Source organism: Salmo trutta, chromosome 30 (genome assembly GCF_901001165.1).
Source record: "Salmo trutta chromosome 30, fSalTru1.1, whole genome shotgun sequence".
NCBI lineage: Eukaryota > Metazoa > Chordata > Actinopteri > Salmoniformes > Salmonidae > Salmo > Salmo trutta.
The window spans coordinates 16,909,639-16,926,552 of NC_042986.1; the positions used below are offsets into that span (position 1 = coordinate 16,909,639).

The 16,914-nt window shown below is 41.9% G+C and overlaps 1 protein-coding gene across 3 annotated transcripts in view; it reads right to left on the reverse strand.

Annotated features, from left to right (window-relative positions):
• Positions 1–584: 584 nt before the first annotated feature.
• Positions 585–16,914, reverse strand: part of LOC115168131 (metabotropic glutamate receptor 4) — a 330,740-nt gene continuing 314,410 nt past the window's right edge. For all 3 annotated transcript variants that reach the window (XM_029723096.1, XM_029723097.1, XM_029723098.1), the window contains exons 9-11: positions 13,641–14,576; positions 5,625–5,871; positions 585–2,873 (exon numbers count right to left, since the gene is read on the reverse strand). In XM_029723096.1, coding sequence (XP_029578956.1) covers positions 2,824–2,873; positions 5,625–5,871; positions 13,641–14,576 — 1,233 coding nt within the window. In that variant the 3' untranslated portion in view covers positions 585–2,823. The remainder of the gene's footprint in view (positions 2,874–5,624; positions 5,872–13,640; positions 14,577–16,914) is intronic.

Consider the following 16,914-nt stretch of genomic DNA (forward strand, 5'->3'; position numbering starts at 1 on the left):
TCTTTATTCTCCTGCCATTTTTACTAACGTGATTAATCACCATCCCCGCTCGCAAAATCCTTCATTTCAGAATTTTCCACTTAGACTTATTTTTTTTTTGTGTGGGGTAGTGGGGGTTGTGGGAAAGTAGAGATCCTTCTCTCCACTCCAAGAACACTTTTGGAATTTGAATACATTTTCAGTGATCACATTTGACCACATTGTCTATAAAAGAAGTGACATCCCTTTAAACTGAAGAAAAAAAACAAGGCATGAAGGCTGGGGTTTTAATGGCTGTCTCTGTTGGGCTACAGTAGGAGGTTAGCATTCCTGAACACTGCAAGGGTGGTGCTAGGGCAAGCTTGTTACCCCCCCTGCCTGTGTATTGTCTTCACTACAGTACTGTACAGTATGTCCTGCAGATAGAGAACACTAATGATGATTTGTTCCAACTGGCTCAAGTAAAAAGCTCTCCCCACATCTCTTGGGCTCTATATCCCTATCTCTTGGACTCCAAGAGTACTATGATTTCCCCAGAGACAAGGTAATCAATAACATGTCATATTCTGACCTTAACAATAAAAAAAGCAACAGTTTCGTTTTTTTGCAAAACAGTATTTTATTAGAAATATCTTGTATAAAAATTTACATGCTCTACACATTTTCATGTTTTCTATAGATAATTCATAAATATCCAGGCACTGTATTTTTTCTTTTTTTTTTTCTTTTTTAATAGGTCAGTACATAAAGCAGACATGATCAATACATTTTTAATAACGTACATTAACTTGCCATTCAGCACTTACACACTATTTTGCAACACAGACAAAGTGTTGGAAAAAATGAGATGAATTGGAGGCAAAAAGCAGTAAATCATCATATTCACAAACACAAACAATCAGACAACACCTTATCTTTAAACAATGAAAAATACAAACATTTTATTTTGCTGCAACATCTGGGATCTTTGTTGAAGCAGAGAGCTGAGAATCATAAATTAACAGACAGGGTTGTCCTCTCTCCAATCTTATTTATCTTTTTTTTTTACAGTAGTTTTCGTTCTGGAGCTTATTGGATCATTTCTCCAATGGCTATTCACATCATGATATGAATGGCTGTGACACAGCATCTTGCCAATCTATTTCTTACTATATTAAGTGACTGGCTTTGATACTATAACATTAATGCTGAGTACTTTTCCAGAAATGGAATGATGAAATTAGACTAACAACACAGTATGACTAACAACATTGGATCCATGACACAATACAGAAGGAGATGAGAGCTCTGTTTGTTGTTATTTTTATGCAGTGGTTTCCTCTATTGAGCTGGCAGGGATAGGCTTACTCTTAAAGCTAATTCACTTGTGGATTTGGAGCGACTTCCTCTCTCTTAGTAACATGAAAGGAACAAGCGCTTTTACTGAAATCACAGGTGCCTTGCAAAAGAGTCAATAACATAACTAAGGATGGTGAACACTGGATGGAGAACACTGCTGATGCTCCAAAGAGTGTGTTTTGTACCATTACCTAACGTGCCATCAAATGCCTATATGTTATGTTAGACATTGCTGGTACAGATTCCAAATTCGTCACATCTTGAGATGGAACTTCTAATGGAACAAGACCATGAAAGGATCTTCTCACATGTAATGATGCCAGCTTGGATGCAGTGAAGCACTGCACTTCAGCTGTCTATGGGCTGTAGTGTCGAGGCTGTATTTCACAGAAAAATAGGATGTGGAGTACATACAATGCATTTACTTGTTAGCTAATTCTTATGGCTGTTTCTCGTATTTTTATCTGCGTTCATCTGCAAAAGTTAACACGTGTGTAATAGTCCACAATGATAACGCCACTGGGACTATTGAACCGCAATCCTCTCACATGTTGCATTCTATAGATTTTGACAACACAGCACAGTACATATTATGCTCCCACAGGCATGCTCTAGGACTGTACACAAGGACCATAAAGATGGTGTCAGATATGGTATAGCCATCATCTGGGAAAACCCACTGATATATTTATGTACTGTCCACGATGGTAAGGAAACATTTATTGGACCCATGCTGTAACAATGAATATTCCGATGTTGGAAAGTTGCATATTTGTTTTCTCTGTTTCACAACTATGACCTTCATTAAAATGATGACAACATAATGTAAATGTTACAGAGCCTGAGGGTTAATATTTTGTTTTTTGGGGGCTTGAACGAAGACAAACCCACAGCAATAACATGCTTTTTCATCTGCTTATACATACTTCTTTTGACAGATTTGTCTTATTGACAAATTAGATATTGTGTTCAGCCTTTCACCCTCATTGGAAAGGACAGAGAAGAAGGGGAAGCAAATAATTGCACATTACCACTGGTAGAGAGAGATACAACACCGCTGCACACAGAGAGAAAACTCAATTCACTACAGAACAGGGTGTTTGTCAGGGAGTTAGCCAGTGTGTTAATCAGCTTCATACAAAACACCAGAAGAGAAAAGCTGTTCTATAAACTCCAGAAGGAAAACACTGACTTAATTTGGAAATGTGACTGTCTGATGTCTCTGTGACATGTCACAAAGGGGATGGGGAGACATCACTGTCATCTCTGCCTGAAACCCGCACCTCCCCACCCCCCTAGAAACCTTCCCACTGCTTTTGTTTGGCATTCAATAGCCTTGCATTGACTGGTCCTCTTGAAAATAGTTACATCCGTTCAATTTGTTGAATGATTATTCTCATTTCTCCCCATTTCCCACTGCTTTTGCATCTTGGTGCTCCAGTTCTGGTGTTCGTTCATTCCACACGCAGGTCGTTGCTTCTGAGCCGGGTCTCCACTGTCTGTTTCTTAGATGGCATGGTTACTGTAGCTGATGTATGTCTGCTTGGAGGCCAATGCTGTGAATAGGGTCATGAGAGAGGAAGAGGGAGAAAAGACAGGAAGGAAAAGATGTGGATGAAGATGTTGGCAATTCATTAAAGGCTAATTTAACCATCTGTCAAGGGCTCATCTTCCAGTCCATTAAGGTGATTGCTTGCACAGGTTCTATTTATGCACGACTTTATCAGACCCAAGTGTCACCAGGGAGTACAGGTGGAACCAACAGTGAAAGAGGGTAATTGATATGAATAGCAAGCAGTGAGTAAAATGTTCATGTTTTGTGGTTAGTATTAAAATAATGATTTCACTTCCTGAGAAATGCGTTGCCAACTGTAAATTGCACATAAATGCAGATTTCCTTGATCTGATGCAAAGTCAGGCAGAGCAGGGTACAAATGTGGATGCGGCTAGTAACACAACTAATATTGGATTCCTTATCAGGATGCTGTTGTAACATGTCTCCACATGGATATATATAGTCCTGGAATTGACTTTAAAATACAAATTGTAACCAGTAATTGCAACTTCACCTATAAGTGAAGACTATTTCATGGTAAAGTATCCTTTGCAGCTGTTAGTTAGTTTAACAAACAGTATACAGTAGTATGTGATGCAATAGTACTCATTCAAATGCAAGGCTCCGTAACTACATGCAGATCTCTGTGCACCAAGCAAAGCATGCAGCGGCACCATGTCGATAGACATAACACCATTGAAGAAAAGCATAGAGCACGTCTTTTAGAATTGTGATAACATTGAGCAATAGAATACAATATGTGTCTTTGTAGTACATGGTGAACATTGTATAACTCAATTACCAGATGTGCGAGATACTGTATAAAGTTTACAAAATGTTCACGTCTTTTAACCTGAAGTGACCGATATTAGTTGTCATTCCTGAGAAAATATACATTTGAATATGGTTTAGCAGCTTTCGGATTGGCTTTGGTGTCACAGCCATGGACAGACAATCCAGGGGAGATAGCCTTAGGGCATAACAGCCATCAGTGGACTGAGAGACCAGTGCTGGCAGTGTCCTAACATGCTGTGACCCAACATTACCATATGTCTCTACCTGCCATACACACACACACACATTTATGTATGTGTGTACGTATGGTGTGTCCTCTCTAAATATCACCGTCATCAGCTTGCTCATTCTGCAGTGTAATCGCCACACAAATCTGCCAATCTTGTCCACAACAGCATTCGCTGATTGGGTGAGTCAGAGCGGATAAATCTGAGCGCCGACTGCTGACAGCTTGGGTGGTTGGAGGGCAACGGTACTGGAGGGAAGGGATGTATAGTGGGGGGCATTCCACCCAGAACCTCTCCCAGAGCAGCACTGATAAATGAACCTTATTTAAATATTTATGCGCTCCGAGGCCAAGATAAAAAATAGATGGTCCAGAAAGAATTGGAGCTGGCAGATCCATCTGTCTTTGCCCTTCTACCCCCTCTTATTGTTGTTTTACAGCAATTACAGAAAATTCCTCCGTTTGTCAACATGGGAAACAAATTACAGGGGACGCGCGGCTATCACTTGTCCCCCGCATTCAGCCCAGAGTGGTGTCATCTCCCCACATCGGCTGCCATCACGCTGTTACCACGCTCTCAGGCCATTTGCAGTACAACACGCCAACATTGTCTACCGACATCAACGTCTGTGTGTCAAGGGTGTGTATGTGAGCGTGAGAACTGTCTGACACAATCTAAGGTGCTATAGCTGTGGGTGAGTTTTAGTGCAAACATAGCTTAGGCAGGCATAGGATCCAACTGAACATTAGCACAAAGTAAATGGGGTAAAACGTGGTCAGTGATAGAGGCAAGTTGATAGAGGCTCTCCATCCGTTACCTGTGTGTCTAAAGTCTCTCATAGGGATCCCCTCCCTCATCACAGTCTGACACACAAGCACAAAGAGCAGCTGTTAGTCCCCTGGCTTGGGCCAGAGGGGTCATAGTATAGGTGTCAGACTGTGAAGTTGGGGAAGCATCTACATTCAGAGAAAGTGCAACTGGATATTTTAAATAGCACTATAATCAAGAATTCCAAATATGTTCACAACATTGGCTTTGGTTCTCCAAAGGTGATGGGAATATTTACTGATGATGCATTTGATACAGGGAAACATCATTCTGTATGGATGAATGAGTGTGACTATCCATAAATCTAATTATTTCCCCATGATTTGCAATACATGTTTTTACAATTACGGAATTTGCTCATTCCGCCCACGGCAGCTGTGTTACTGTCGGATGGAGCTGAAGTGTTGGAGCAATAATCCTGACTGCTATTGCACCAATGAAATGGCTGGAGGCTGGAGAGTTAATACACCTGGCCAGCTCTACAGTATGATGCCTGAATATGAAGCCTTTCCTATCGATCCACATCACCCTGTTCTGCTCTTTATGTCCTGCTTGCAGACAGTACCACATTTTAGAGCATCAGCCAATGCTTAATGCCACACGGGTTGGCAGGAAAAAAAATGCCCTTCCAATTCCCTGCATCCTGAAAATAACACCAGCTAATTTCCCAAAGCTGTTGAGGTGTAAAATAACAATGAAATCAATTATGTTTACATAAAAGCGAGGATTGTTTTTCATTTTTATAGCCCAATAATTTCCCCTCGAAATTACTCAATGACTTTAAGGCATAAACTCAAGGACAGAGTGCTGTAATAACTAAACATGTGTCCTTATTTCCTCTCTCCTCCCTGATCTCTATTCCCTTCTTGCTCCAGCCCTAACCCAAAGTCCTTTGTGCTAACCTTGTGTCTCCAGGCTTTCACACAGCTCAGACTTGGCCTCTCCGTTGGGCCGGAGGCCGCCCTTAGTGGGGAACTTGTTGGACATGGTGGCCGCGGTGACCACAGCCTTGAGGCTTCGCTTGCGCTTGGGAACGTTCTGCTCCGGGTGGAAGAGGACCACGTAGACCTTGGGCATGTAGAGCATCCCCAGAGACACAGAGGCACTCAGGCTCACGGAGATGGTCAGAGTCGTGGTCTGGATGTACATCTGTGGAGGAGAGGAGGGAGATGGAGAAGAAAAAGAGAAACGTTGTTATAAGGTAAGACAGAAATGATCCAGTTTCAGAGGGTAAGACGAGGGTAGCCTACTCAAGATATGGTTCCCCACGACAGCATTGACCTTTGGCTTTGTGAGAGTACATTCTAGTACTAGTTATACATTGTTTATGCAAGACTACAACAAAAACAACTCTACTTAGACACGTACGAGTGCCCCTAAGTATTCTAGTAGTTTCTCCAGCAATATCAAACCCCCACCATCAGATGTGATAACACACATGGAGTGGACAAATGCACACTGTTCTGTTTTCAAGTGCTCTTTGCATGATTCATCCACTCCTGTTTGTGTTTTTATTGGTGTGTTTATTTGTTTGTTTATGATATGTGACTAATGGAGGAGGCCTCGCAATGAGTGACTGTACTACAGATGTCTTGCCCTCGGTCCCGGGCTGCGGTAGAGGGGTTGGAATCGACTCAGTGTAAAGACAGCTGTGACTCACAGCTGTGCACAGAAAACATGGCTACATGCAAGGATCAAGGAGAGACATCTTGAGAACATCAATACAATGCCTGAGAGTGATTTCTCCATATAAATGATATAATATTCTCAATGGAATTACATGATGATATAGGTCATCTGGTTGCATTGTTAGGCAGTACGGCTGATTCAGTATGGTAGTAGAAAACAACATCATCAATAAAAAAGCACTGTATCTGTAAAAAATAAAGAAGATAATATGTTGAAGATTGGAAGATTGTCATCAGATAAACGTACTCTCTGTGGTGAACATATATAACAGTTATCCTCTTACAAAACGGCAAAATACTTTTTGTTAACAACTTGTTATTTGGAACATAATTCCATCTCCCTTTGGGATAGGGTTGCTGAGCTATTCCGAGACTGATGAAAGAAGGGAGAAGGGTGTAAATTGGAAACACAGCTCCCAGCCACCTCCCTAACAGATTTGCCTGAGGTGGAGACTGACATTACATTTGCAGACATCATGAGTGACTGAGCGGTATGGCAACAGGGAATAACCCGACAGGTCCTCTGTCATGAGAATGTCAACAGCTATAACTAATCTAACAATAGTTATAGTGGTGCTTTGGCACCTCTAACTTCAGTCAGCCAATAATATACATTTAAAGAGGTTGTGCTGCCTGCCATATGTCCCAAAGACTTAACAAAATAAAAGAATGTATTACTGAATCATAACATATATGTTATGTATGCAGTATATGAAGCCCCTAAAGAAACGTTGGTTGAGAAGACAGGATGCCTGAGCAAAGTAAGAGCAATAGGGGGACTGAGGGGGAGTATGTAATCTCCTGAGAAGATTACACACGTCCCTGAGTGAGCCCGGCACAATATTGCTGCCTCTCCGGAGTACAGGGTGGAGTACCTCTGTGAGGGGGGCCAGGACCCCTGTCCCTGTCCATCGGTCTCATCCAGATAGATTCGCCTTGACAAACTGATATGATTGCCAATGTGCCTCATGCCACAGCAGGAAAATGGTGCTCGATAGACAGACTTCAGCATGCAAAGCCATTATTTCTGTTCTAGGAGCAGAAAAAGCTTTCTCTCCAAAGTGATTAGGCATCAAATCTGTGCTCCCTCCAACCAGCTGCTATTTCAGCCCCTGCCTTTCATTCCAGAGTTTGAGGTGCTAAAGGTAACTACATTCACATCGTAGTATAGGTTTAAATGACCAAAATATGAGCACCCTATTATCCTTAAGAAATACCTTAGAAATAAAAGCCTTATCGTTTAAGATGATCAAATGATGCATATTTGTATGGAATTGCTAGACCTGGTTGGAGTTGGGGCTGCAGCACTTGGATTGCAGGGTTGGATCAATCAAACATAATGGACTGTCACCAGCCGTGCCTCGTGTTGACTGCCTGCACCTGACTGCAGCTACAGTACCATCCAAATGGTCCTATCCCTGGCCCTGTGCATGCTGGCGCCTTTGTCAGTGGAAGGCAGACATTGCCAGGGACCGTTAAGTGAGATGGGGGCAGCCTCATGAAACAGGTCATCCCTTCGAGCAACCACGATTACACTCCTGCCCATCTACAGTCCTACCTCTAACTTCTCTGCATTATCCCACGTGCCAGAAATGTATCTGGGTTCCTAATATCACGCAGCGTCTCCAAACAGATAAAAACATCGGAACATTAATGTATTAATAAGATTAGCTGCATTCAGGAATGGTTATTTCTGCATTTTTTTATTTCTGTATTCCCATTGGCTGGGGTTTGTTAATTGCAACAAAAATGCTCGAGATGTTAGTCATTACTTATTGTCGTTTGCAGTGGTTGGAAGCCAGCATAAGCTTCCTTTGAAGTAAGACCAGATAAGGGATATATTTAAGGCTGTTTTGTGCTTTAAATGAGCATGTATCATCTGCTTCCACAGTACAGTACAGAACATACTGTATTACACCTCTTTCCCTTTTTGCTGCAGTGCTTCCCTTTTTATAAAACTTTGAAGAAACCATTGGATAGACCTTAAATATATTTTTTTTAAGAACACATTATGCAAATCTTATATTTGCTCTTTAAGCTTTATGTCATGTGTATGGCCATAGCAATGTAAACCCATACTCTTCATTGTCTCTACATAGAAGTTAAACATCCCAGATTGGCAGAGTATGGCATATCGTCATGCATGATTAGCCCTGTCCTGACAACCCTGCCAATCAGCTGCATTGTCCTCCTTATCAAACACAGAGGAGAGATTGGTGCTGTGCCACCCTCCTTTCAACCAGGAGACAATGACACAATTAACAGAGCCCTATCGCTACCTGCCAGTCTACTGCTGCCACCCACAATCTCCTATGCTGACTCTACTCCTGCTACCAGTCAAGCAGGAGCAGGGGCGAACTGGTCATCTAGCATTTTGTGCAAATGCCAGATGGGCTGGTCCATTTTTAGCCCAGTGGGCCTGTCTAAACTTTTTTTTGCACAAAATGTGAATGGGTTGGTGTGGGGGCCTCAAGGGGAAAAAAGGGCCGGTGTGGGGGCCTCAAGCGAAAAAAAGAGACGGTGTGGGGGCCTATGGTGTGGGGGCCTCAAGGGAAAAAAACGAACAAGAGCCTTCTTATGTAACAAGACCCCTTCCATGTGATTGCAAGGTGATTCAATTAGAATCTGTGGTTTTTACTCTGAGTTCCCGGAGAGTTTGGCACTGCATATCCTCAAAAGATTGCCTTAAAATGTTAAAGTGAAGTAATGTAGCCCTAATGTACATTGTACACACTAATCACAACCAATAAAAGGCAGGCTAGCATTTTGCCTAGTTAACCTGTTGGGGCTAGGGGGCAGTATTTGCACAGCCGGATAAAAAGCGTACCCGATTTAAACTGGTTACTACTCTTGCCCAGAAACGAGAATATGCATATAATTAGTAGATTTGGATAGAAAACACTAAAGTTTCTAAAACTGTTTGAATGGTGTCTGTGAGTATAACAGAACTCATATGGCAGGCCAAAACCTGAGAAGATTCCATACAGGAAGTGCCCTGTCTGACAATTTGTTGTCCTTCTGTGGCATCTCTATCAAAAATACAGCATCTCTGCTGTAACGTGACATTTTCTAAGGCTTCCATTGGCTCTCAGAAGGCGCCAGAAAGTGGAATGACGTCTCTGCAGTCTCTGGGCGAATAACAGCAGGAGTTTTTGTGAGTGGTCAGGCAGGGAACAATGACACTGGAGATGCGCGTCCACGAGACGACTCCATGTTTTTCTTTCAGTCTTTGAATGAATACAACGTCGCCCGGTTGGAATATTATCGCTATTTTACGAGAAAAATAGCATAAAAATGGATTTTAAACAGCGTTTGACATGCTTCGAAGTACGGTAATGGAATATTTTGAATTTTTTTGTCACGAAATGCGCTCGCGCGTCACCCTTCGGATACTGACCTGAACGCACAAACAAAACGGAGCTATTTGAATATAACTATGGATTATTTGGAACCAAAACAACATTTATTGTTGAAGAAGAAGTCCTGGGAGTGCATTCTGATGAAGAACAGCAAAGGTAATCCAATTTTTCTTATAGTAAATCTGAGTTTGGTGAGGGCCAAACTTGGTGGATGTCAAATTAGCTAGCCGTGATGGCCGGGCTATCTACTCAGAATATTGCAAAATGTGCTATTGCCGAAAAGCTATTTTAAAATCTGACACCGCGATTGCATAAAGGAGTACTGTTGACTAGGGTGGGACGCTTGCCAAATACCTCCATTTTGTTTGTGCGTTCAGGTCACTATCCGAAGGGTAACGCGCGAGTGCATTTCGTGACAAAATATTTCAAAATATTCCATTACCGTACTTAGAAGCATGTCAGACGCTGTTTAAAATCAATTGTTATGCTATTTTTCTCGTAAAATAGCGATAATATTCCAACCGGGCAACGTTGTATTCATTCAAAGAGAGAAAGAAAAACATGGCGAGTTCTCGTGACAGCGCATCTCCAGTCTCACTGTCCCCAGGCTGATCACTTACAAACTCTGCTCCTATACTTTGCCCAGAGACAGCAGACACCCCATTCCACTTTCTGGCGGCTTTAGAGAGCCAATGGAAGCCTTAGAAAGTGTCACGTTACAGCACAAATGCTGTAATTTCGATAGAGATGTAACAGAGGGACAACAAATTGTCAGACAGGGCACTTCCTGCATGGAATCTTCTCAGGTTTTGGCCTGCCATATGAGTTCTGTTATACTCACAGACACCATTCAAACAGTTTTAGAAACTTTAGAGTGTTGTCTATCCAAATCTACTAATTATATGCATATTCTAGGCAGGAGTAGTAACCAGATTAAATCGGGTACGTTTTTTATCCGGCCGTGAAAATACTGCCCCTTATCCCAAAGAAGATAACAAATAAAAATAAATAAAAATGTGCATTCGTCATGAATCTTGTTCTGGAGGCAGCTCTGCTGAGTGGTCACTAGCTGGCACAGCCACAAAATCAGATTTTAAACCTAACCCTAACCACACTGCTTAACCTAATGCCTAACCTTAAATTAAGACCAAAAAGAAAAAAAATACAGTAATTTTGACTTTGCGGATGGTCTATCTAGCGGATATCCCTCAGTTCTGCCTCTAGGGCAATATTCATGACAATAAATGTCAACCTGCCAATATAATACAGACATGCTGCCAGTGCTAACTTCTGTGGGTGTACAAGACTGCAGGTCTCACTCTGATGAATCACATGTCTTATGCTCAGACAAAACTGTCCCCCCGGGGTGTATATGTTAACATGATTGTATGCTTTTCTTTGAAAATAACAGCAATTACCATGCAGCTCTCACCATTGTAAAGATGGCCACGGTTTGCTTTGTATTGCCAAATGACCTTCCTAAACAGCTTACCTCAGTAATTGGACTATTACTGTAGGGACATTCAATGGCTGCTTTGTTTCCTACAGCGATAGTCCTCAATACAGACAGTACATTTATGATATCCAACAGAGACTGAATAAAAAATATGAGCTAGCGCACACCAAGATAAAATTATTGTATGTACAGTCATGGCCAAAAGTTGAGAATGACACAAATATACATTTTCACAAAGTCTGCTGCCTCAGTTTGTAAGATGGCAATTTGCATATACTCCAGAATGCTATAAAGAGTGATCAGATGAATTGCAATTAACTGCAAAGTTCTTCTTTGCCATGCAAATGAACCGAATCCCCCCAAAATATTTCCACTGCATTTCAGCCCTGCCACAAAAGGACCAGCTGACATCATGTCAGTGATTCTCTTGTTAACACAGGTGTGGGTGTTGATGAGGACAAGGCAGGAGATCACTCTGTCATGCTGATTGAGTTCGAATAACTGACTGGAAGCTGCAAAAGGAGGGTGGTGCTTGGAATTATTGTTCTTCCTCTATCAACCATGGTTACCTGCAAGGAAACACGTGCCATCATCATTGCTTTGCACAAAAAGGGCTTCACAGGCAAGGATATTGCTGCCAGTAAGATTGCACCTAAATCAACCATTTATTGGATCATCAAGAACTTCAAGGTGAGCGGTTAAGTTGTTGTGAAGAAGGCTTCAGGGCGCCCAAGAAAGTCCAACAAGCGCCAGGACCATCTCCTAAAGTTGATTCAGCTGCGGGATCAGGGCACCACCAGTACAGAGCTTGCTCAGCAGGCAGGTATGAGTGCATCTGCACGCACAGTGAGGCAAAGACTTTTGGAGGATGGCCTGGTGTCAAGAAGAGCAGGAAAGATGCCACTTCTCTCCAGGAAAAACATCAGGGACAGACTGATGTTCTGCAAAAGGTACAGGGATTGGACTGCTGAGGACTGGGGTAAAGTCATTTTCTCTGATGAATTCCCGTTCCGATTGTTTGGGGCATCCGGAAAAAAGCTTGTCCGGAGAAGACAAGGTGAGCGCTACCATCAGTCCTGCGTCATGCCAACAGTAAAGCATCCTGAGACCATTCATGTGTGGGGTTGCTTCTCAGCTAAGGGAGTGGGCTCACTCACAATTTTGCCTAAGAACACAGCCATGAATAAAGAATGGTACCAACACTTCCTCCGAGAGCAACTTCTCCCAACCATCCAGGAACAGTTTGGTGACGAACAATGCCTTTTCCAGCATGATGGAGCACGTTACCATAAGGCAAAAGTGATAACTAAGTGGCTCGGGGAACAAAACATCGATTTTTTGAGTCCATGGCCAGGAAACTCCCCAGACCTTAATCCCGTTGAGAACTTGTGGTCAATCCTCAAGAGGCAGTTGAACAAACAAAACCCCACAAATTCTGACAAACTCCAAGCATTGATTATGCAAGAATGGGCTGCCATCAGTCAGGATGTGGCCCAGAAGCTAAATGACAGCATGCCAGGGCGGATTGCAGAGGTCTTGAAATGAAGTGTCAACACTGCAAATATTTACTCTTTGCATCAACTTCATGTAATTGTCAATAAAAGCCTTTGACACTTATGAAATGCTTGTAATTATACTTCAGTATTCCATAGTAACATCTGACAAAAATATCTAAAGAGACTGAAGCAGCAAACTTTGTGAAAATTAATATTTGTGTCATTCTCAAAACTTTTGGCCATGACTGTAGAGGTGCTGACTGACGGCGAATAAACTATAAGCTATAAAAAAAAATACATTCAGGGTCAGACCCTGAAGAAGGCACAGGGATGCCAAAACATTGTGGATTTACCCAATAAATGACTGGGAGTTTATATATAGAGTGTGCGACTCTTTATTTTTAGAACCCAATGGAGACCGAAATTAAATTGTACACATTATGCATAATATCAAAACCTTTGAATGTGTATTCTTTATCGAGACACGGGGGTTGTAGACCAGTTTTGCTCTGTTCTAGGAGGATCACATGCTTTTTCCCCCCTTTCTGTGATTAGCTTCAATGGCATCTGCTCTTGGACAGATTTGACAAATCCTCGGCATACACGAGAGAATTTAATTTGCTTGTCATCGTAGTGCTCGCTACTTACAAACTAGTTTTACAAGCTAGTTCAATCGGCCAACAATTGAAAATTCCTCAAAACAGGATAGTATGAGTAATGGCTGTCAAGGATAACTAAATGATTTCATAAATTATTGTTTTAAACAATTTTGAAGATATATAATGAAACAAAAATGTTGCTATCATAATATAAGTAAAGTTCAACAACAAAACATTTAAAATTGGATGATTATGAATTAATAGGTAATGCATTTAAAAGCATCATTGCCAAGAGTAAAATTGTTAAAGTAAACATTCACCTTTTCTGTTGAGTGTGAAGTCCCAAAGAAGATGGGTATGAAGGCTAGCCAGACGATACAGGTGGTGTACATGGTGAAGCCAATGGGCTTGGCCTCATTGAAGGTCTCTGGCACCCCCCGGGTCTTGATGGCATACACTGTACAGGTGACCATGAGCAGCATGCTGAAGCCAAGCAGGCAGATCAGTGAAAGGTCTGAGATGTCACATTTCAGCACGCCACGGGACATGTCCGGGTTGGACGTGCGCTGGTCCTCATAGTCGATGATAGCCTGAGATGGGTCCACACCGAACCAGATGCACACCCCCAGGAGCTGCACTGAGATCAGGCTGAAGGTGATAACCAGCTGGGAGGCTGGGGAGATGAACCTGGGGGCGCTCACTGACATCTTGCCCTGCTCAAAGATGCGATAGATACGGTTGGTCTTGGTGAGCAGCGCTGCATAGCTAATACTCATTCCCAGACCTAAGAAGATCCGTCGGAGGGAACAGATTCCAACGTCAGGCGCTGAGATCATGAGGAAAGTGGTGGCGTAGCACAGGAAGATGCCCGTCAACAGCACATAGCTGAGTTCGCGCCCTGACGCCTTCACAATGGGGGTGTCGTTGTAGCGGATGAAGGTGGCCACCACAAACATGGTGGCCATGATGCCCAGCACAGCGATGAGGACGGGGATGACGGCCCAGGGGGAGCTCCACTCCAGCTTGACGATCGGGATGGCCTCGCAGGCCGTGTGGTTCTCGTTGGGCCGCAGGTCAAAGCGGCACAACTTACAGCTGTAGGTGTCGGCCTGGTACTGGTAGCCATCACAGCGCTCACAGTGCCAACAGCAGGGGACACCTTTCACTGTTTTTTTCCTCTCCCCAGGTTGACAGGGCTGACTGCAGATAGACTGGGGCACCTGCCATGTCCCACCAGGCCACCACATCTCATTAGTCTGGTGGAGAGAAGGGGAAGGAGGGGAGGAGTTATCTCTCTGTCTGTGACTGTTATAGTGTACTTTATGAAAGCATATTTTCCTTGAATAGGCCTAATGAAATTTGATTAAACTTAGATTAACATTTGCACTTATCGAAAAATTATATTATGCAAATAAAACAGTCATTAACTCTTTAACTGGCACCCAAAAAATATGTATAAAAAAAATATAATAATAATGTTTGCATTACTTAAACCAACCGGTTGAGCTGCCCAATTAGAGTAAACACATTTTGCATTGGAATTTGCATAGACTTTTTAAATCAGCAAAAAATTATACATGAATTTACATCGCTTCATTTACTTAAAATGGAAGATAGGCCTAGTTAAATGAGGACTGATATCAAATATTAATAAAATATGATACATTTGTTTGTCAAATGCATGTAAATGAATGCATTTACAGTTTATATGCTTAGACTACCAGTAGATTTACATGTCCTGAATAATATTGTGAAACATATTGAAGATAAGAGCCAGAGAGGGAATACTGATATCAATTTGAAAGGAGTTTTGTATTTGCACAGATAAAACATTCCCATAACAATATTTCTCCATTGTCCATTATCACTAGCTTTGACTTAATAGCATTCCTTTAATGGGTAACTCAACTGCCTGGTAGAGCATATTTTTCAAGATTTACTCAAATTGTAAAACAACATATTAGTAATTATATCATTCTGAAGTGATGAAGTTTTAGAGGTCAACAACATTTTAAAACGTTGTCATTTCCCATTTGATACACAATTGGTAAAACATTTTTGGGGGTAAATGAGGTTTGGTTTTGCTCACGTTCACTTCCTGGTTTTCAACGGTCTTTGAATATGTGTTTAAAAAAATATGGAAATCCGATAATGGCATACTAAATTACATTGGTTGAGATGATAAAATATGCCAAACAAAAATCATATGTATATTTTCATTTAAAATTGACTGCCAAAATTATCTCATACAAAAATGGAAAAATGGCTTGTTTTTTATTGGTCTCATGTTTCCCATATAAACCAAAAAAAATACTTATTTTCACAATTGGGTGGGGTTAAATGTGGAATGTCTCTCCTTGGCCAAATGCCCAGCCAACTCTTCCTGTCCCTTCAAAATAAGGGAAAGGGAAGAGGGGATATTTAGTCAGTTGTACAACTGAATGCATTCAACTGAAATGTGTCTTCCGCATTTAACCCAACCCCTCTGAATCAGAGAGGTGGGGCTGCCTTAATCGACATACACATCATCGGCGCCCAGGGAACAGTGGGTTAACTGCCTTGCACAGGGGCAGAACGACAGAATAGTTCACCCTTCTAACTTAATTATATTCATCTACTATCTATAATGGAACATACATTTTAACACAACATGTAAAGTGTTGGTCCCATGTTTCATGAGCTGAAATAAAAGATTTCAGAAATTTTCCATGTGCACAAAAAGCTTATTTCGCTCAATTTCTTTGCACAGATTTGTTTACATGAGCATTTCTCCTTTGCCAACATAATCCATCCACCTGACAGGTGTGGCATATCGATAAGCTGATTAAACCGCATGATCATATCACAGGTGCACATTGTGCTGGGAACAATTAAAGGCCACTCTAAAATGTGCAGTTTTGTCACACAGCACAATGCCACAGATGTCTCAAGTTTTGAGGGAGCGTGCAATTGGCATGCTGACTGCAGGAATGTCGACCAGAGCTGCTGCCAGAGAATTGAATGTTCATTTCTCTACCATAAGCTGCTCCAATGTTGATTTATAGAATTTGGCAGTATGCCCAACCGAACTAAAAACCACAGACCACATGTAACCACGCCAGTCCAGGACCTCCAAATCCGGCTTCTTCACCTGCGGAATCGTCTGAGACCAGCCATCTAGACAGCTAATGAAACTGAGGAGTATTTCTGTCTCTAATAAATCCCTTTTGTGGGGAAAAACTCATTCTGATTGGCTGGGCCTGGCTCCCCAGTGGGTGGGCCTGGCTCCCAAGTGAGTGGGCCTATGCCCTCCTAGGCCCACCCATGTTGTGTTTATATTTTTGTTCAGTATATTAAGAAATCTATTAATTCATCCATTAATTTGAAGATAAATTGATATTTCTCCATTTCTATTTTAGATTTAAGATTATAAGATAGTCACAAAAATGATAGTGTTTATTGACCCATTAATGACGAGCTGAAGAGCTGTCACTTCAGAATGAGGGGGGCTGTAGCTCTGCTGGTATTGCTGTTCTGTCTGCCGAGGGCATGAGCTCAGGAAAGGAGGAGAGTGGAGGGGTCAGAGAATGACATCATTCAATAGAGTGACAATGA